The sequence below is a fragment of the Cimex lectularius genome, unplaced genomic scaffold, assembly GCF_000648675.2.
Source record: "Cimex lectularius strain Harlan isolate CLEC.00 unplaced genomic scaffold, Clec_2.1 scaffold41, whole genome shotgun sequence".
NCBI classification, from domain to species: Eukaryota; Metazoa; Arthropoda; class Insecta; order Hemiptera; family Cimicidae; genus Cimex; species Cimex lectularius.
Genome location: NW_019393011.1, coordinates 1,032,434 through 1,056,165, shown reverse-complemented (window position 1 = coordinate 1,056,165; position 23,732 = coordinate 1,032,434). Strand labels below are relative to the sequence as shown.

The 23,732-nt window shown below is 32.0% G+C and overlaps 1 protein-coding gene across 2 annotated transcripts in view; it reads left to right on the top strand.

The window, feature by feature from the left end:
• The window catches only part of LOC106663857 (ras-specific guanine nucleotide-releasing factor 2-like), a 116,142-nt gene that overhangs the window by 26,740 nt on the left and 65,670 nt on the right, over positions 1-23,732 (top strand). For both annotated transcript variants that reach the window (XM_014389052.2, XM_014389051.2), the window contains exon 3: positions 10,498-10,623. In XM_014389052.2, the coding sequence (XP_014244538.1) occupies positions 10,498-10,623 (126 nt within the window). The remainder of the gene's footprint in view (positions 1-10,497; positions 10,624-23,732) is intronic.

Here is a 23,732-nt window from a genome sequence, read left to right as displayed (position 1 = left end):
AAGAATGGCACAATTACACAGAAGACAAACACTTTGAGCCCTGAGGATGATCTCAATAAAGATCGAAACGTTGGCACGATAAAGAAAATGTTTTTCTAAAACCTACGTCAAACCAGACCGCATAATCATCGACTAACGGTCACTAATCACCACACACGTAAAAAGTACTCTTCAAAAGGGACTGGAGCGGTCAGTACGGCATCCATAATGATCGTTCTGTGTTTGACTCGCAAGTCCAGCTAATTGTCGACATCTACGCTGTGTACACAAAGAATCAGTCTATCCTAGGTCTATTCTTAGATTCACAGGACATATGTCAGAGTCGATCTAGCTTTGTTGGAATTAAATGTTGAAGATTGGTTTACCAGGATTAATTTTTTCCAACACCATGGATCTTGTTACAGGTAGCGAAATATTCTTCGAAATAATGGGTCGTTTGAAGGTCCCAAAAGAACATACTACTAGTTTGCCACAAGGGGGTTCTTAGTCCTTTTCTGTATGCCATGTACTTTTCGGATCTGGGATTCATTCAGCATGTGGATTCCATGTAATCCAATATGCCGATAACATTTGTTTTTATACAACGTGCAGAGGCCCAGGATCTGTCTGAAGGAATCCAAATTTTAAGCAAAACTATGATTAACGTTCCGGGCTTCCTTTCGAATAAATAGACTTGCAATATCAGCCTCGAAATCTTAACCATGTATGTTCACAAGAAAACGAAACGTTCCCACTAATCACCACACATTTGTTTTTGATTGTTTTGTTTAAAAAGTTTGGTTTTTTGAAAGATCCTGTTGGCTTTTTACTGTATAACTGATATGACCATTTTTAATGGATATGTTTAGATGCAGCCTTGCTTTCTCTTCAGCATAAAGAATATATATAATAACTCAGGCATTATTGGCAGGTTCTCTTTGTATGCTGAAGAGGAAGCAAGGCTGCTTCGAAATATATACATTAAAAAAACAAACGAAACAAATGATTGTACCTGTTCGACATAAAAAAGAAACCGGAAAAATTCATTTTTCTTTTCTTGGCTTTAGTAATCAACTAGTATAATGTTTTGTAAATTTGTATTTATTTATATTTAATTAAGGCTACAATCTCCACGGGTCGCGATTGGAGGTTTTATTAAAATCTGTGATTTCAAGTCCGTAGCCCTCCTCTTGTGAGCTTTTCTTTCAAATTAGCCTTTTTTAATATAAAATTGTATTATAATAATTTCAGAATATTGAATGTTTTTGTAATATTTTTTTTTCGATTAATAACATTTGGTTTTTAAATAATTGAGTTGCTTCATCTTTTTGAGATTGAAATATTCGATATGTAAGAGAAATTTTCAATTCATCAAAGGTCGTAAGTAAAGTATGCGCGATAAAAGAAATAGATTTGCCTCTCCACCATACGACACACGTTTATTGAATACCTGACTTGTTTATTCATGAAAAAAATTTCTTTACCCCGGTTTTCTCTGTTTCGCGCAGCTTTTTTTGTGTAGAAAGTCCATTTTTCTTATTTATTTTAACATTTCTTTTCAACCATCACCTTTTTTGTGTGCATGAATATGTATTTCCGTTCCCATGTTAACTTTAAATGGTGGAGTGAAAATCAACGGCAAGGATTTCGTCATGTAACAAGGCCGTTTAGGGAAATGGAGTGACAAGAGCGATAGTGAAGGCAACAACGAAGTAACAATGGAGAACTTGTTGATAAGTTGTGTCACGTAAATGCTTCAGCCGCGTTCTATACTTCAACTCACCCCCATATGCATGGAATATAAGTACTCGACGCCCCGACCCCATTTCAAAAACCGCGATAAAAATCGAAAAGCCCGAATTTTTACACCATGTCAATTTATCAAGGTTATAACTGAAAAAGTCAACTTATATAAAATCCGTTTGAAAATTTCTGATCCTCTTAATTCACATAGTTTTAATTCGTGAATCAAAGAAACAAAACTGAATTATTATTTTTAAAAAAGGCACGGACTATAATTGTTGTAATATAAATTTGATATTAAGTTACCTATTAAGTTAATTTTTATAAAGGAGGTATCCTGTTTTTAATTTTAATGTTTTTACTATTGGACAGTATTTTTAATTTACATTTGGGATTTCATTTATTTCTATTTTTTTAGTAATAGGATAGAGATAGTCGGGCGCAAGGCCTACTGCACCTCGACCTGAATAGATCTTTTGTGCTCCCCCATTTTTCTATAACTTTTTCATCACTGGCTAGCTTCAGGTTGTTATCAGCCTCCATAGTTTTGCCCGCGGCTCTTTAGTGTAGACCTTCACAGAAACGTATAATGTGTTCTGAGGTCTCATCCTCTTCCTGGAAGTATCTGCACAGAGTTTCTCCTGTCCGTACTTCTATCCGGTGCATGTGCTTTTTTAAGTGGCAATGTCCTGTCAGGAGTCCAACCAGAATCCTGGTTCGGTTGCTGTTGGATGTATCCTTCTATGAATCTCTTCGCGTCCTTCATACCTGTGGTATTGTTCCACCAGGTTTCGGACTCATTAAGGATCCATTTTTTTGATGTATCCATTTTTGTGACAGGATGCTAAATCACAGTAGGGTTCAGGACCCAGAGAGTCCATATTGGCCCCTTTTTTTGGCCAACTTGGTAATTTTTTCGTTGCCTCTATGCTCCGAGTGCCCAGGGTCAGATTTTAATGCCACTGACTTTTGTCAGGGTCTTCCTGCAATTCCAAACACTCTTTGCCTTCGCATGAGGCTAGGGCCTTTAGCTTGGCTGCCTGACTGTCAGAGAAAATGGCATCTTCGGGAATGTATTGTATACTGTAGCATATTTACCTAGATTTACCGTCAAATTCCATTTTTTGTACCCTTGTCGGGTTTTGAGCCGTCAGTATACCAGTTTTTAGTAAAAGAGGCACATGAGAAAACACAAGTAACTCAGTACGATCTACCCCAACACCTTAGATATTCAATTACTCAAGAGGTGTTTTAACAAACCGACAAAAGAAATAAATATTCTCCAGGGACACAGTTACTGACTACCAACGACAACTCGCTATGGAAGAGGCAACGTGTAATCACAAATGCAAAAAACTCAATACCCTGGAAACTGTATTCACTCAACATCGCGATGTACATGACCCACAATACACTGACCACTGGAACAACATGATATCTCCACGACTAAAATCATTCAGACCTGGTGAAGCAATAAAAGGTTATCTTCAATTTTACTAGAAACAAGAATCCGAACTATTATCTAATAATCTCTAATATTCTACATCAGCTTCCTTGCAAAGCGATAATGCTAATTTCTGACATTTATAATGCCGTCCAACTTACTACCAACCTGATGAAAATTTCATGATCTACAAGTACAACAAACAATACAACTAACAATGTTTCCTTTTATGCCCTATAATTCTTCCACCTATCCTCGAAAATTCCTATTCTGTCTACAATATAACTTATCACTACATGACCACCAATTTTGCTTCTGTAATTACCATATTAGAAACCACTAAATCTATTCCCTTAAGACGTTAATGTAACGTCGCCAGAGCATAAGCAATTATGATACGAATTTTAGACGTCTTTAAGGAGTTTGATTGCTCTGGCACCAAGTGTTAAAACAAAAATCTTTCCTATCTAGTAATTAATTTGTAGTTTTTTCAATTTACGTGTCGAACTATGGGGCTCGGCCAATCCTTTAACATACAATGAATCGAATCCTTTCAAGCTAAAGTCCTCCGCCGCATTCTCATAATTCCTTTCTTTGTCACCAATCTAACGATTTACAAAGTCCTCGTTCTGCTAATCGCGGAATATTACGTACCGAATACGTTTTCACAATTTTCACTTCAAGCGGTTAAAACGGAGATGACCTCGTGACCTAGTCCGAACTAAATGGCAGATAAATCCAGCTCCGTTTGGCTTTTGCCTCCATTGCCTCGCTTCATGATCTGACCGAACTTTACAGTACTAATTGCTCTATGAATATATTTGGTACAGAAAACAATAAGTAAATATATAAAAAACCAAAAATGAATATTAATTATCTACTAGTCAGTACAAACGTGATAATTCAATCCATTACAAAATAAAAACATAAAAATAATTTGTTATATGTATAAACTAACAAAATTACCTTCTTAGCCTTGGTTGGCTAATTATGGTCAAAGAAAACGACTGATTGGGTTTTTACATAGTTTACATTTTACATAATGACTAGACGAATGCATTTTAAAAAGACAATTATTATTATTTTATTATTTTTTTTTGTAGTTATCTTGCCATTCTGATATATTTTCTAAAGAAGAGGAAAACGAAAATGATCGTTCTAGTAGATAAAATTTTGTATATTTTCCTATATTTCATCGAACTATTCATCGTAAAGCCAATAGGTCAAAAACGCATTGTACAAAAAGATTTCACATTTTACCCAAACTTTTGTCTTCTAACCTTTCTTAACAATTCTCTGACGTAAGACATAAGTTTACAGTTGAAAGAAATTAAAAATTGGCCCTATTTCTTGCTTTAGGGAATTTTAGACAGACATCGGCGCTGGAAGTTTCCAAAAATATTATGGACACTTATTCCCTACACTAAGTTTTCTTTGATTGTGGTTTAGGGTGGCATTTCAACAATTGTGATCGATAATACTAATGCCAGGGCGTCGGTGGCCGCAACGGTTTAAGCGTTGACAAGGCGCTCATCACTGTAAAGTAAAGGTCCCGAGTTCGAATCCAGCGGCCCTGCATTCGAACCCGACATTCTTACAAATGGGCTTTTTCAAAAACATCGGCACCCTGAATGTTGATATAATCTCTGCCGTTGCGAACCCTCGTAAAAAATTCTAATCCTAGATTATACACCCGAATAATCTGCATCATCCACCACTGAAGGGCGAATTGATCAATGCCATCTTAAAGGATTCAGAAGAAATCAAGTTAAATTTTTTATATATTTAATCAATAAAAAAACTTTTGGAAAATGACACAAAAAGTGACTATATGATCAAAAACTGCATCTTGATATGGCTCATTTGTATCGAAACACTAAATGTTGATTTTAGTCAATACTTGAGAAAGCGGAATCTACACATATATACAATTACAATTAATTAAGGTTTTTAGTTGAGATAAAAAAGTCAATGGCACGAGCGGGATTCGAACCCACGATCTTCGGCTTGATACGCCGCTGCTCTACNAGCCGAAGATCGTGGGTTCGAATCCCGCTCGTGCCATTGACTTTTTTATCTCAACTAAAAACCTTAATTAATTGTAATATATTAATTGGTCAAGCAGACCACTAAATTAGTGTATTTATTAACATATATACAATTTTCATCTAATTAGATAGTGTATGTAATTAATTATTTCATAATGAGTACTCTTCTATTTTACTTGTTTAAGTTTAAATGTAAAATTGAGTTGTATGTATTTTATGAAATACAGTCTTCATTTCTTGTATTTCCTTGAATCAATAAATCCAGCGTTCACGACCAGATTTGTTTAATGCTGAGTTGATCGCTTTTAACGAACTGACAAATGAGACCAACACTGAATTTGTTTTGCTTTATAATTAAAATGTTAACGTTTACATAATGTTTCAAGGAACGAGCTGTATATGTACGAATTGTGGCACTATAAACCGTTGCAAGCTATTCATTAATGCCCTTTTTACACTTAAACGAGGTTTTGAAAGAGACCGGCATCATTTAAATTATTTCCTGTTGAAATTAAATTAATAAATTGAATGCATTGAGTAAACATTCGTAGAGCCTTTAATGTTAACATTTTCAAAAAATGATTAGCTTCTGTTATATCATGCTTTCATTGTTTTTAAAATATATTTCAACAGGATCATAAACTAATTGATTTTTATATGGTGGAATGGTATCTTCATAATTGCTGTGCTTTTTACATAACGATTATAATATTTTGTAGGTACATTGCATATAAATATATAATACTGAATTTGCGCTTAGCTTACAAATGTAAATAATATTTTATAAGTTTTTAATATAATCTAAGGATATCACAATTGACAAATTATTTAGGTTTAAATAAAGCAAAATAGTTTACAAAAAGGTAATTGATAGTCGTTAGAAATAATACCCTTTGCTAAGTAAATGGTCATATTAATTTTAAATATCTAGTAAAAAATAGCTTCAAAATTAGTATTTTGTATGTTATTAAACAACAACATATTAACATACAGATTAATTTAGTTTATACTTATGATACAATTTTTTCAGCTGGGTATATAATCTATTATATTTCGTGGCCCGATTGACCAATAACTTCTTTCAATTAATTAATATTATTGTAAGGTATTGGTTGAAATGAAAAAGCTAGTAGATATGATGAAAGATGGAATGAGTGCGGTGATCAATGCTTTTTTTTTAAAAAGATAGTTCCTACTCACAGTACTCACAGTTGTTTTCCAACCATTCGGATTTCGAGCCCTTATCTCATCATCAGTTTGAAGGATTTCTACAACCACGTCTATCCACATTGCAAAGAATGCAATGAGAAGCTGGTTTTTTAATGGCGCTCAATTTGAACGTGCGAAAAGCTGGAATTATAACACAAGTAAATATTATAATGGTAAATACTGTAAGAAATTAATTATAAATTAGTGATTAAAGTTAAAAGATAAAAAATTATAATAATACCTTAATATTATTAAATTGTTATAAAAATAATAACAATTAAAATAATTAATTTAATTATTTGGACGTTTAATATTATTTATGTAAATATTTAAAATGGGAGGTAGATAAAAATCTATTATATTATTAATGCATTTGTCTCCATGTTCAATTTTACATTTTTTTAATTTCAAATTTCTCAAACCAATCTAGATCTCTCCCTTTGTTGAAACTATGTAACACTGTTGTACTTAAATTTGAATTGAAATTATGTTTTTTTTGGTTTTTTTTAGATGGTCCTTAAATTCCAAAAATTTGTTCGATTTAGGCAAGTGTTGTTTTACTCTCGTTTTTATTTCTCTAACGCTTTGTCCTTTATATTTAATATCACAATCATTACAATTAAGTTGGTAAACCCCGCTTTTTGCCAAGTTGTCTACCTTGTCTTTAATTTTTGAGTGGATGTTTTTAAGTGAACCCGTACTTCTAAAAGCTATTCTAAAACCTTATTGTTTAAAAGGTTAGTAAAATTAGGATGGAAAACAACTTACTGTGAGTAGGAACTATCTTTTTTTAAAAAGCATTGAAAAAGCTAGTGTCACGAGCGGGATTCGAACCCACGACCTTCGGCTGTGTATATAATATTATTTACGACAGAGCTTCATAACTGAAAAATCTTTCTTAATAAGTGAAGTAAAATGATTATAAAAAGAAATCGTATATACATTGATCTACAAAAAATGTCACACTTTGACATTTGGATATTTGTAACTTGACGATGTTTTGGACATAATTTTTGTTTTACTATTGGGTTGTCCGGAAAATAATGCAGGATTTTGGTATTAAACAAAAAAAAAGAAACTAGTTACTTTAAAGCAATGTTCTTTAATCAAAATAATTTCCCNTTGACATTCATACAAATGAGTAATCCTGTAAACGTAAACAGAATATTTTATATAGATTTTTTTTAATGAAAACTTAAAATCCTGCATTATTTTCCGGACAACCCGATACTTCAAAAATGATTTAATAATTATAGTTAGATGGAAAGTATTTGTTTTTGTCGCCGATTGTGAGGCAAAACTGCTTTATTTCTAATTTGATTTAAAACCTCCAAATTGTAAATCATCAACAACACAATCCTTTAACAATGCCATTATTCACTATTGTGCACGTGGCACAAAACGCAACGATTACGAAAATGCCCATAATCAGCGAGTAAATTGCACGTCCCATTGCGCTTTTTAAGGATGGAAGAAATCAGCGTTACGGTGCAAGAGTTTTAGATGTGCCTAAAACTACGATTATCGGCATTCTGCGGTACCAGGTGTACTCGGAGACCAGGATTGGCACGCCCAAGAGCCAGGGGACCTGCTGACGATCGATTTATCAGATTTGGCACTCAGGGGAATCGCTTTTGCTCTCTTCTAAAACGACTCAAAGATTTCGAACTGGGCTAGTTGTGTCCGTCAGAAGGAAACAAGAAATAGGAGGAAGTAGACATGAAGAAATGATTTTACATCCCAGAAGTCCAGCAACGGGTCCAGCGCTTATCAGAGATCATTGTCGGGACCGCTTGTGACAAGGACGTTGTACAGAAACTGTAACGAAGGAAGTTTTCTCTCCATTCTCCCGATAGATGTCTTCCAGTTTATCGAGCAGCTAAACACTAAATGATACTAATTAATAGCACTAATAATACAGCCAATGCAACATTGTCGGATAAAGGTTCTAAGGTTCTATTATCGTCTGGAGTGGAATTTCTATTGAGACAAATCGGAGTTACACGATTTTAATATGCCGTCCCTTAAGTCGTAAATCTAAGTGACACAAATTCTTAAGGAATGTGTTGTGCAATTTGCTCCTGTTATTCTGGTTTTCAGGATGTTCTCAAATAAGTGAATTTTACGTCTTGCTTTTCAGCTTGTACTACACTCAATTTATTTCAACCTTAAAGAGTTTCTATTTAGAACTATTCTTCCTTCAATAATGGAATTCCTTAACGCAAAGACACTTTCGTTTACATACTTTTCATTGACTGAATCATGTGGTTATCACACGAGCTACTTGCGGCAAACAAAGCGGAGCAATGTAGTATGCTTAAGCTCAAGTAAATCATTTATCGCCCATCGGCTTACGTGAAGCTTTAAGCGACCTATAGACGATCAATATTATTGTACAATATTTTGGGTTGTGCAATTTAATTGATCGTGTGTAGACGATATTGAAAGTTTGTGCAATACGAAAAGTTGAAAATATTGCACCGTCTGTTGGCATTATTGCGCAATATCAGCCAGTTTGTGAAGTAACAATAAGTGGTACAGTTCGCATGCTCGAGGTTGCACAAAATATTGCACAAACTTCAATATCGCCTTCAAACAAAATTTTGTACAATATTATTGAATGTTAAGGGGCAACCGTCAAATTATTGTGCAATCTATATTGTACAATAATATTGACCATCTATGGGCCGCTTCGTTGCCAAGAAGAATTCGATTTTTTGTTGTACCATTACAAAATCGCTAAGTCATACAGGTTTACTTTGATAACATCGTTTTAGTCTGTCATTATCAGAAAATGATTGATTCGTTGACTGTAAATGATGGCAGCCCGATGCTTACTTGGATGGCATTCGTGCCACTCCGTTTTGAGAAATGGTTAATCGACGTTCTGGTTTCAACACGATTAACCTATGTAATATGTCAAACAAATTCTCGTTCCATGTAACCAATATGACGATCGATATATCGGCGCTTTGAAAGCAAATCACAGGCGGAAATAGGGTCTGTTAATTGCCACTTGAGGAAGGTAGCATTATCGAGAGGTCTAACATAGCAAAGTATGTAGCAATTTGAAACTGCACTTACTTTGATTACGAGAGAATATTCTTATTTCCTTGGATGCTTTTTGATTTGTTTTTTGCTAAAAAATATAAATCTATAAAATGGTTGGATCACCTTTGAAATTGTCTTGTCAAATAAAATGATCTTCTTCGTACAAAAAGTCAAACTTTATGATAAAAAAAGCCTACACATTAAATTTAATTTTTAATTTATAGTTATTATTGTATATTCATAAAATAAATTAAAGGCAGATACATAGCTTTAACCTTTATTACCCTAATAAAAAATATAAAATTATGATTTGGCCAACCCAGTACTTTTAATCAATTTACTACGTGTATAAATGAATGATATCCAATAAAAGGAAAATGTACAACGCATAAGCTTTTACATTTTTAAAGTATTTTTAAGCACTACTGATGAAAGGTGTATTGTAAGAATTTTTAATGCAAGATGATGATAGCAATTTAATAATAATTCATTGGAAGAGTTTATTACGTGCTCAGTGTTAAAAAAACGGCCAGAAACACTTTTATCTTCCTTCTCCCTAATAACGAAATGGTGTCCAGGGAAATGAAGTCATTTGAAATGTTAGAGATCTTCTTGTCGAATTCATATTTATCTCTTTGAAGTTTTTTCCCTTCTGATTTTTATTCGTCATATCCTTTGCCGAATTGACTTGAATTATTGACAAAGTTTGATTCGCCTTCCTTTTCATTGACACACTACGTCAGAAAAACGTTGATGACCTGTCGACAATATGAAAAAAAATGATTTTATGATAGCACAGAAATGTGACGTGAAGACATGGAGTTATTTAAATTATATCAAAATAAAGGGCACGTTTTATTAAAGCTAATTACAACACGTAATACGATACACTTGTTATTTTGTGACACTTTGAAACCTAATTTTTAAAATGTTAATTTTAAATTTCATTTTTTTTTTATATTTTTAATTTCATAATTAAAATTTAAACAAGATGTTAAAAGACGATTTTTTTTGGCTTTGCAGAATCTCTTGTTTTACTACGATACAAAAAACTCCCACCGTCCATTGGGCGTCGTCATGCTGGAAGGGTGTTATTGCGAAAGGCTCATCTCCCCTACCACCAAAAGCAAGGAAAACTCAGAAAAGCAGGTAAGTCTCACTATCATTCTCTCTTCAATTTTTGTTATCTGCAATGTTACGATGAAATATAACGTATATAATCAAAAAACCTGAAGTAATGTTTAATTTTCATAATGTTATGGACCTAATTGGCATTAATTTTTAACTAATTTTTATAGGTGTGTAATCTTTGTTTGCCGTTTTGATATTAACCTATGACCGTAGCCAGTGTTATTTATGTTAAACTTTGAAATGATTAAATAAATGTAAATTTTCAAGGTAAGATACAAGGCATTAATAATATTACCATAAGTTCGTTTTAGGATACAATTTTTTTTCTGAGTAGCAGATCTAAAACAACGAAAAAAATTACTTAATTACGCAGAATATAGATTACTCAATGTTTGAGAAGTGCAAAATTCTTATAAAAATACGATTAAATCTTTTGGCAAATATATGAATGAACATTTAAATCTATTGTTTTAAAACATAACATTTTGGCAAATAAAATAACAGCTATTAATCATAACTTTTTGATTTATTATTCGGAGATCGTGAGATGCGGTCTGGTGTGACGTAGGTTTTAGAAAAACATTTCCTCTATGATCCCAACGTTTCGAACTTTATTGAGATCATCTTCAGGGCCTGGAACTTATAAACATTGTTTAAATTTTACAAATACATGTACGATGTGAAAAAATGAATTTATACAATAGTATACATTTTAGATTCGGTATAAAAAAAAGAAAAAAGAAATATGAATTTATACAATGCTAGAAAACTTTAGATAAAAAAAATGAATTTATGCGCTTCTAGAAAATTGTAGATTCAATCAAAGTATTTGTACTTACTCAAAGTGTTTGTTTTCCGTGTAGACGTGTCATTCTTGTCTGTCGTGATTCTTGTCTGTCGGGACAAGAATGACACATCTACACGGAAAACAAACACTTTGAATGAATGCAAATACTTTGATTGAATCTAAAATTTTCTAGCATTGTATAAATTCATTTTTTCACATCATACATGTATTTGTAAAATTTAAACAATGATTATAAATCCCAGGCCCTGAAGACGATCTTAATAAAGATCGATACGTTGGCAAGATAAAGAAAATGTTTTTCTAAAACCTAGGTCACACCAGACCGCATCTCACGATCTCCGAATAATCAATGACTAACGGTCACTAAACACCACACATTTCTTTGATTTATTATCACTCGTCAATCAAGGCTTTGCGTGTGGATAAATAAAAATAATAAATCATTGACCGGTATTTTTCTTTTCCAATAATTCATTGTTGCTGATTGACAGCCGACTTAAGGTCAGCTTATGCATATAAATTATAGGAAACTATCAGATTGCAATTCTTGATACATGTGTTCTTTCTAATTGGAATCACCACTCTCCACCTGCAGGGCAACTTAATTGTTATATTATTAATCAGAAAGAATTCATTCCTAGCCTAGTTACCAGGAAGAGAATATCATTTACTAGGATAAACTTATTGTTTAAACAAACTTTTTAATTTTTTTAAGGAATCACCAAGTGTATAAACTTAAGTTATATGCATACCGTATGAGTTTTTATAAAAGACATGGCCTTTTATTTTTAAACTGCCTCTTATATTTTAAAACTAAGTATGGTTCCAAAGATAATTTTTCATTTAGAATCTTTTGGTGCTATTAGGAATTTAATAGGTTAGCGCGTTATGCCGACCTAGTGAAGAACAAAAATGAATGCCCTATTTTAAAAGTTCTTTCCTTTAAAAAAAAAAAAAATACAGAAATAAAAATCGACAATTATTTCTGTAGATATTGAAATTTTACTTCAGAATTCAATATTTTCAATTTATTGGGTCAAAAGAAATTTGAAAAATTAATCGAATAAAATATGAAAATTTAATTTGTGTTGATTTTTAAACCTAACTTTAAAAAACTATCAATTACACGATAAATTGAAATTACCAGTTCTAAAAGAAAATTTCAATATTTTCAGAACGATTATGTGCAGTTTTGAGTTTCAGGTATCATTTTGTTTTAGAATGGAAACGGCTTCAAAGTGCAGATTTACGCCAAAATTTACCTTTGGAACCATACTTAATTGTTATAATCAAACAGACAATGTAAAATAAAAGTTATATAATAGAAAAGTATTTTATAAAAACTCGCACGGTATGTAAAATATTGTACAAGGCGTGGCCAAAGGAGTCCATAGATGGATTTTGTTAACGATAATATACAAGAATATAGTTGTATGAGTGGAGAGACGAGAATTTCAGGAGAATAAAGTTGTATGAGTGGAGAGACGAGAATTTCAGGAGAATAAAGTTGTATGAGTGGAGGGACGAGAATTTCAGGAGAATATAGTTGTAAGCGTGAATGAGTAGTACAAGGGGGCCAGTGGTGAAAAATTGAGTAACCTATCCACCAACAATTAGTTATATGATGGATATAGGATGATACAGGAATAACGTTTAAGTGTGAATGTATTTATAAGCGTGTGTATTACAAGAAGATCGATGGTGGAATATGGAGTGCTTCGTCACCCTACTTGAGTGAATGGTATGCAATAAGAAAGAAAATATTTTACAAAGTGTGCAAGTGAGATTAGGTTGAAAGATAGCCTGTGCTTGGGGCTGAAATGACCCTGTCGTCGATACTCTCTGTTATAAAACAAATAATTAAAAAAAAAATCATGTTTATAAATTATTTGAGTGTTGTATGCGTTGATATTAAAAGGTATTATAATTATTGAATATTGGCAACGCGTTACATTTTATCTATTTAAAAACAGCCGTTTTAAATCCTTTCCTGGTTCTTTTTATAGGTACGTTCTCTGAAAAACGTGATATTTTAATATGTCAACCGTCCAACGTAATTCATATTGATTATATTTTATTACTGGTAAGATGAGTTTTCCTTTAATATTTTAGATCCTTCCTAAAATCCTCTTTGATACATTATATACCTCGATAAATGTATTTTATAAAATGACAATCTTATAAAACAGATGTACGGTCGAATCATCTGTAGTATTAACGTTGTTACAGTAAAATCCAACCCCTTGCAAAAAAATCAGAACTTATTTGTATTATTGTAGGTTGTAATATTCCCAAAGTAAATTTTTATTCTAACTCTTAATCGATTTCTTTCCATAACGACTTCATTGCGTTTAATGAAGCAGTTTACGTCAAGCAGCTAATTATTGTTTTAAATGATTACACAAACGTGAACTCAATTTATATTTACTTTCAAAGATGTCGAAACTATGAGCAAAATAATCTTGTAAATATATAGTACTATACGAAATATGTAAGTTTGTTTTGTTTAAATTTTTAATTTGTTGTAATCAGCTGTATTTATTTTAAATTATCCATGATTTTTTAACTTCCAACACTGTTGCATTTGCAATTTATGTTCCTCCTTGGAAATTTAAAAAAGTATGGCGTAGCTGTGAAAGTTTCGGAATTTAATTGAAAATGCTCTAATGAAGCCATCCATCTCAAGTTTGAACTGAACTCAACTTTGTCAACATAACTATGGAGGATTAAGTCTTTTACGGTACCGCCATCGCTTAGTTTATTTTAAAACTTATTGCATTATTATTCGTTGAAATCAATTTAGGGTGTACTATCCCATTTATTAAAACTTATAAATCAAAATTTATAAATATTCGCAAATCCTTTTTTGTGTAATGAAATCTATGAACCCTTTTAATGTATAGTTCATATATGATACACCGATTAAATATGTCTGAAAGAAATGACTTTAATAATGTGAACGGGGGACGTCGGTGGCTGCAATGGTTTAGGCGTTGACACGGCGCTCATCACTATAAGGTAAAGGTCCCGGGTTCGAATCCAGCGGCCCTGCATTCGAACCGACATACTTACTTAATACGTCGTATTATATGTATATATGTAATAAAATAATTTAAAAAAGTACTTCTTTTGTACATTTTCCCCCACAAATTTGTTATTCGTTCCAAAAAGAAATCTTCAAACACCTACCTATTTTATGTAAGCCGAACGTTTTTCTCTACGATGTTATAGGGCAAATAAATTCATTCATTCCTGCATGTGTTGTCAAATAACTACTTCTAATTATAATGGAATTAATTACTACGTCGAAAAATTTTACCTTAAAAATTTATCTTTTAAAATATGCTAATTGCGTCATTTGAGAAAAGTTTCACCGTTGCTGAGACATTGTGACACATTTTGCCATTAAATAATATTGCGGGATGAATGTCAAATTGTTTAATCCTTTTCGACATAAAAATAACAGTTTTTAATGCAATTCATTGGTTTTTATTCAAAAAGAAATCAAATATTTATTCACGTAAGCCAAATGGGCCCAATAAACAATTTTGATCGAATTATCTATTGTCAATTAGTCACCTTATCAATTAATAATCAAAACTCTACAATAAATAGTTATTTATTGCAACACACATACATTTGGTACATTAAGAAAGCTTAAGTTTGTTGAATTGATAATAATCGGAAAAAGGGGTGTCGGTGACAGCAAAAGTTTAGGCGTTGACACGGGGCTCATCACTGTAAGGTAAAGGTCCCATGTTCGAATCCAGCGGCCCTGCATTCATTGTTTTTTCAAAAACACCGGGACCAGATAAAAACCTTTTGGTACCATAACGTAAATTACGATTTTATCCTCGTGTACCTTCAAAGTAGTGAAATTACATTTTACTTCAAATTTCATTATCATTTTTTAAAAAATATGAACATACCGTGTTTTATAAGCAAAAAAATCTACTATCACTGACAATATTTTATCTGAGTTTTTCAGTACGTAATAATTCATATTTATCTACATATTCCAAATTAACTATTATTAACGTTGCCTTTTTATTTAGAAATACTTACAAGAGGGATAACTTTATAAAGTACTGTTTTATACGGATTATTTTCAGGGAAAGACAGTCGTGAGTTGCAAAAGTGTTTATCAAAGCGCCGTATTTGAGTTGGGAAGTGAAAGTCAAACAATATTTGATCGGTTAAAATATTTCAGTCCGGCAGACATCCTCTTCAAAAGGATGGATTTCAAACTATGTTGGAGATGAATGCCTTAGGGCGAAATTTTTCCGTAGAAAATAACTGTTCATTTGATAAACACTATTTATTAATTTCTTTATTATAAATAAATGTAAAAATATTAGACTTCGAAAAATCGCATAGACTTACGATCACGAAATATCAAAAGTGACTGACAGACCAACACAAAAGATAAGGAGACCAGGATGATCGGTGACGACCAAATTACGATTTCATCACCCCTTGGACGACAATAGTAATCTTACGATATAAATATTGTCCTTATTATTTATTTAATTTAACAAAAATATCACTATTAACAATATTGCTATAATAAACACTGGTTTAAACTAGAGTGAGGGCTTAAAGATAACTTTCCACATGTAAGTCTGTGATTGTGGAAAAGAGTCTAATCAAATTCTACAGAATATTAGTCATTACGAAATTTAATTTTCTATAATTTCAATATTTTCCTTATTACTATATTAACTTTATTCAATTTAAACAATTGTTTTCATTATGGATTCTGTAATTTTAATTTTTGCATTAGGCCGGTCCAACAAAATGCCCATTAACTTTTTTCATTTCTACCATATCCCCAGGCAGAATTGCAGTAAATATGTTGACTCTAAATGTAAAATACATAACTTTTAGTGCTTTAAACTGAGAATGTTTTGAAGTTTGATAATAGTAAACATTAATTTTCGAGGGTATTAAACTAATTTTGATATTTGCTTTGTCCATCTTAAGTTTCTATCCACTATTACAGCTAAAAATTTTATAGAATCTATTTCAACTATTTTTGGGAAATTAAACATTGTATTAGTAACCAATATTATATAAGGTAATATTGATATAATTTGTATGCTTTTTTTAAAGAAAAATATATTTTTTTAATACGGATTAATGGTAAACAATTTAGTTTCAAGGAGCAACGAGTTCTTACGTTATATCTGTTTCCAGGCCGTAAGTGGTTTAGGATATTAACTACAAACTTACAAATTTCGTACGTGGGAGAACCCACGAAACGTACTACAGAGCAAAGTGGATTATTGGATTTAGGTATCGTGAGTAGTCTGCATATTTTCATGGTACACCTTTGTGACATTTTAGTATGTAAGCTTGAGTGATGTGCTTTTCTTTGGTTGATATTGACAAAGTTTAGGACTATTATTTTGAATTATGTTAGTGAGGTCATCTGAATTCCTGTGAAAAATGGCAAAAAGAGGGAAAATTCGAAAGGTTGTAGGCTGTGATGGGGAGTTGGTGCCTAGTGGATCGAAGTCACGATAGCTCAAGTGGTAGCGGCGTATTTAGCCGAAGGTCGTGGTTCGAATCCCGCTCGTGGCACTAGTTATTTTAATTTCAACCAAAACCTTACAAAAAGAGATTAATTATAGATATACTCCGGACTTACAATTTAAGCGTAAAAAAGCCCTTTAAAATGATGCATCAGGATGTATACGGTCGTATTTGAAGTTGAACTATGCCTGAAGTACCCTGTATAATTTTTCTCCGAAGCAAAATAAAAATTTGAAAGTAGACTAAAAAATATTAAACGTGAATTTTTTATAGGCTCATTGGTTCATGATAAAAATAAAAATAAAATTTTGATGTTCCTTCTGATCTTCCAAATTCCTATCGACCCATTAGTCTCCTTTCTATCCTTGCCAAAATACTAGAAAAACTACTTCTCCGACGATTACTGCCAATAATTGAAAATTCTAATATTATTCCAGATCATCAGTTTGGGTTCCGCACATTTCACTCGACAACTCAACAATTACATCGTGTTGCTGACAATATAGCCTCATCCCTCGAACAAAAACAGCATTGCTTGGGTGTCTTTCTGGATTTAGAACAGGCCTTCGATCGAGTCTGGCACTCGGGCTTGTTTTGGAAACTGAGGAACATCCTCCCTCATACGTACTATCTTATACAGAGATCTTATCTGACTGATCGATTTTGTCGAGTCCGTCAGGGAACTGAATTCTCACCTTATATACGCATAAGGGCGGGTGTTCCTCAGGGAAGCATACTTGGCTCTTTTCTATTTTCCATATACACTGCAGATATTCCTATACACGTTGACATTTCGACACACACATTCGCTGATGATACAGCGATTCTTACACGCAATTCGGACCCCTCAATTAACACTCAACACTTACAACAACACCTGAATGAATTAACAATATGGTTCACAAAGTGGAGAATAAAGGTAAACCTAACAAAAAGCACACAGATCAATTTTACCTTACGTAAAAATGTCTCTCCTGCGGTGAATATAAATGGAATTCCATTGCCTACCACTGACCTTGTGCGTTATCTTGGACTTTTCATGGATAAACGACTGACTTGGAATCCCCATATAAGACTGAAAAGACAGCATACAAACCGACGTTATAAATTGTTAAAAAGACTACTCGACTCACGATCAAAATTAGACCTTGAAAATAAACTTTTAATTTACAAGACAATGATTAGACCTCTCTGGGCGTACGGTTGTGAAGTATGGGGCTCAACCAGGGATTCCAATTCCCAGGGTCTCCAATCAATCCAATCTAAAATTCTCCGTCAAATTATAAATGCTCCTTTTTACGTTTCAAATTACACTATCATAAAGACCTACACATCCCGTTTGTACACGAACTCATCAAAACTCGATATAAAAAATTTCATCAATCACTGAACACACACAGTAATCTATTCGTACGAAATTTATCACTTCCAACCCTACCTGATGGCCCCGAGACCTTCTCATTGTGTGAAGACTGAACAAGATATCAGTGTGAAGGAGTGTTACCACTGGGCAACTTCTCCTACAAGAGCCTCAAATGATAATTCAACATATACGAACATATTTACTTAATACATCACTTGTAGTTGTAAATACCAAATAAATGTAATAAAAAAAAAGATGTTTTTAATGAAAACATGGATAATGTTGCATAATATGAATCTATTAGAATTGAAAACTAGCACCGATAAGGTTATATAAGTTTATTACTAATATATAAAAAAATTTAAATCAAATTTTGTTCGACTTTTTACATCATACGTGAAGACTTAAAGAGCATTTTTAGCTATCCCCTGATTAAGTACATGATTCATGTGCAAAATGTTAAATTGTTTGAAAAGATGAATGTCGGAAGGTTCTCTAAAAATGATTACGATTAAGAGTAGTTTCGCATTTAAACCAGCGTTGCGTTTCGAATTCCATTTGCGACACGGCTAGATGACAAAGAACCCCATTTTAACGGTATACGTGTTTAAAGACAAATCTTTTGTGTTTGACTAATTTAATTCTTCACGTAAATGTTAACAAAGATATTTTTATACGTACCATGTGAAGAAATTTTAATATAAAACAGCTCAAGAGATTTATTTACTCGTTGATATTAAATATATTACGCGTTCAAATCGATTTGAGAAGGTCACGGTTGGGAAAAATATCAACAGCAATTAGCTGTGATGTTTTTAATTTTATTAAACACTATTAATTTACGTCATTTTTTAATTCTTTAAGCTGCTTTAGCCGAAAGATGTTTTTATTTAAATTAAATTACCACCCAATGGAATGCCAATTTGCTCAAGAATCATCCTTATCTCAAACGATTTTTGAACCCGAACATGTTTCTTTAAAGGCAGTGATGCAAACAATTTAGATATAAAATTACACCAACCATTCCATCCATTAAAATAACAACGTTCAATTGTAAATGAACTTAATGAAGTAGAGTAAATTACATTTTTTAATTAACGTAAAAATCTTGGCTAGAATTTCCAAACTAAAGGCTGTTTTTATGAAGTCTTGACCACCTTGGAAGCAATACATCTTCCGAGAAAGTGCTAACGATGAGGGTCCGTAACCCGTCTGTCTACGACGTTATTACACGGCCTCGGGGTTTGATTTATTTGCACAGTTTTGACTTAAAATGGCCGACATGAGCTTTGACCGTCACCTAACTGTGTACCGAACAAATTATTGCCCTCGGTATTAGGGGAAACTCGGAGTTATAACCCACCGAATCAACGGATACACATTACATCAATGTTGATCCAGGTGAACGTTAACGACATTCATTCATTTTCGAAAAGGTTCATCCAAAATTTTCAATTTTTAGAAAGGTTTGGGTAAATAGATTTTGAATTGGCGAGGAAGGAAAAGACTGTCCACACCAGGGATTTTATGTATCCTGTTATCTCCTCGCCTCTCAAAGCCGGAAAATGCCATAAATCTAGTCAGCATGAGCAAGATTTATTGGAAGTAGTTTTATGTTTCTTTTTACATTATTTACGATTTACAACAGGGATGATTACTACTAAACATTTGTAAGTACCAGTGAGATCAGAAAATCTTTTTATTTAATTTGAGCATAAAAGTTAATATTGGTTCTACAAAGAAATTAAATTTAACAACCGTTTGTATATTAGTAATTTTAAAAAAGTGGATTATGATTACAATTTTTTCAAAAATAATTTGAATAATAATTTTGAAGTCTGGTATTAAACAAATTTAAAAAAGTTACCAGATTAATGTATAATAATATGTGAAGTCAAAGATAATATAATAATTAATTATTATCATGACAACCCACTGTAAAATTGTGTAAGTAAAAATAAATAAATATTGATAATAATGGTTTTTTTTTTGTCAAAATAGACACAAGTTTTCATAATAGGTCGTTAGAATTTCGATGAAATTAAGTAACAAAATAGATAGTATGAGGATTATATTTGAATTAAAAAAAAAACTTTTTCCTAAAGGAATACGTTTAACCAAAAGATACAAAAACTCTTCAGTTTCGTTTTATCATCATTAATACTGTAGTTTGCCCAATGTTCATGCTCTCTGTGCTGCTTGTTTTTGGAAAGTTAATGCTGTATAATTACGTGAGACGAGGCTCTTTTGAAAGTTTCTCTTTGGGGAAGAAAAACCGTGAAAATCGTTACTCTCTGTAATTTCAATATGCTAATTCGTCCAGCCTTCAAATTAAAAAATCCATGAGGGCGATTGAGTTTTCATGAAGATGGTAGGATGACGTTAATTATCGGAAGTTACTGAATTTCGGCTTATTATGAAAGCAATTAAATATAGTCCATTAATTATTAACATAATTTATTTTTTGTTTTTAAGATAAATTAAAAAAAAGTACATGGGAATTAAAGAAAATATCTACCAAAACGAACAGATTTTTCTCATAAATACATTTGAAAATTTGGCTCGTGGCCGATTTGTATTAAGTCAGTTCTGTAAGAGATATACTTTTTATAGTTGGTTTCTTTTTATAAAACTTATTATTTATGAATAATATTATTATTAATTAAGTACATATTTGTTTTTAAGTAATTGTATTAAAGTAGTTACATGTCTAATTTTTAAATAAACTATTTTTAGAAAGTTTAGTAGTTTGTTAATCTGCGTTCGAATTATTTGTTTTAGTTTTTTATTCTCCACGAGTTTGCAGTTTGCAAAAATATCCAAAAGACAGCAGGTATTTTCTAGATGGACTGTGCCCTGACATGATCTGGGTCAGACGAAGTTGATAGGTATTAACAGGTCCGTTCTCTCGGTCAGAATTGTACAAACATTACAGTTTCAGTAGCGTTTGTGGTAGAATCTCCAATCTGCTTGCAACCTGTTACACTTTTTTTTTTCAAGAAAAAGGTTCTTTAATCGTGACAGTTGCTTTAATGCCTTTTTTCCTTTCTCGTTAGCTTCAGAATTTTCTGTGATTCCTGCATGACCCTTTTTCATTCAAAGTACAGTTGTCCGTCTTATTCATGGATTGTAAAAATATACAATATTTTCTTAAATAATTTTCATGATTTTGTGAATTTTTAAACCTAATTTGAAATTTGACTGTCGGTTTTAATTATCATATTATTCCATTATTATCCTTCGTGCCTTTCTTTCACGCATCCTCCTTCTCCTGGGTTCTGCTTTTTTTAGCCTTTCCAGCAAAGCAAAACAACAGCAGTTTCTTCCCAATCTGTATTTATCAAAGTACATTGTTTTGTTTTCCTGTGTTTTTGTGTCCCTCACCAAGAATATACATTTATCTATTTTATTATTTGCTGCGAAAAAATTAAACGTTATTCATGCAATCGTAAATAATAAATACAAATATGCAATAAAATAATTGTAATACAATACATGTTTAATTGTCATGTTTTCCATTTAGATATCCTTTTCCTGCATAACATGGACTATTAATAATTTTTGATTTATAAATTTTAAAAATTTATAGAAGGAACTAGTTTTTGTCATTATTTAGAACAAAACTATTGAAATAAAAATATTCGCACATATGATTCAACGTTGTCATAAATGAACGCCTAACACAAACCAAAACGTTTGTGATCAGCAAGTTGGAAAAGACTAATGTTATTAAAGTCTAATTTTATTTAGTATTCATAACAATACCGGTCATTTACATAAACAATTACGGGCTCAACATATATCCTTGTGGTACTCTGCATAACATACTTATTTGACCAGAAAAGTTGTTACAAGAAAAGTTTCTATTTGTTTTGGGTATTTGTTTAAACAAGGACAGAACTTCTAGGACGCACCTCTTACACTATAATAATACAATAAAGAGAACTGATGATGGCTTAAAAGTTTTGAAACATTGGATAGATAATAAAATATTGGAAATATACCTGTGGCATTCTTTATTTTAATTGGCTTGCTTTGTTAATTAAATAAGAAAAACTTAAAAATAAAGTTTAGACAGTAAGAGTTTGTTCTGGACAATATAAAAAGCTCTGGATAAGTTACATAACATCATATTGACTTGTTTACCGTTCCCACAATTGTTAGCTTAACAAAGATTCTATAAGCCCAATCCCTTCTTGAAACCACAATGATTTCAAGATATAATGTACAATTTATTTGTAAACTCTTCCATTCACAAAATAATGGCCTTTTCCAAGATTTTATACAGAATAGGTGTGATCGTAATAGGAAGCATTCAATATTCTCACTAATACCTTTTTTTTAATTGCCGAACTACTTCAGACGGTTTCAAAACGCACTTGCTCAAAAATTAAGGTTATAAGAAGAATTAAAGGAATTACTATTTTCACTTATTTGCACAACGAAATTCGTAGAGATCCCATAGTCGTCGTTGGGGTCAAAGGAATTTAAATTTTTAATATGTTATTACGCATGCTTGCTACATTATTTTTACTGGCATCGGTATATATGATGGTCTCCTTATTTGTATCCTATTTTTTTTGTAATTTTTCCACATGCGTAATATTTTTACAACCTCTATATTTACACTAGGGATCAAATATATTAATTATTGTAACGGGATGTAATAGTGCCCCGCCACTTCCCCTGAAACTTAAAGGAATGTGTTCTATGTAAGAATTTGTTTTGGTAATATCCTGGAGGTAAGGTTAACTTAGTTTGTAAAAAGCAATGGGAAGTAATACTCTGCAATATGTGTGAGAGAAATACCATTTTCATAGATATAAATTCAAACATTAGTTATAAACCCACGCTTATAAATTATTTAATAAAAACCTCTAATTTTTAATTGAAAAATTAGAATATTGATAAAAGAATGTAGGTTAAGTCCACTTAAGTAGATAAGTAAGATAAATAATACTTTAAAAATTGCTGTAATTTTATTCTTCTTTACAAATTATAAGGCAAGCAATAATAAATAGCTAAATTATTTTTGGAGTAATGAAGTGAATAGGAAATCCTTGTTTCTGTGAACTTTTAACGAGGCTTTGTTTTATCCGATTGCATTAAGCCTCGCACTTTCGAAACTTATGTACACAATTATGCCAAAGTTAAAATTTAATTATAAGTTACCACATGTACGCATTTACAAATAATTATTCGAACTGGGTAAAAGTACTTTGCTTTGAAAGAAAAACATGTACTACAACAAAATTAACACTACTTCAGCAGAAAGTACTCACATTAAACATATCCCATCTTCAAGTACAATGATTATTATTATTATTTTGAAAACTAAGTTTGGTAATGTTTTTAGGACTTTGGCAGATGGTTTGTGACTATTGCTGTACGGTATAAAATTTGTTTTGTTCTCATTATGTT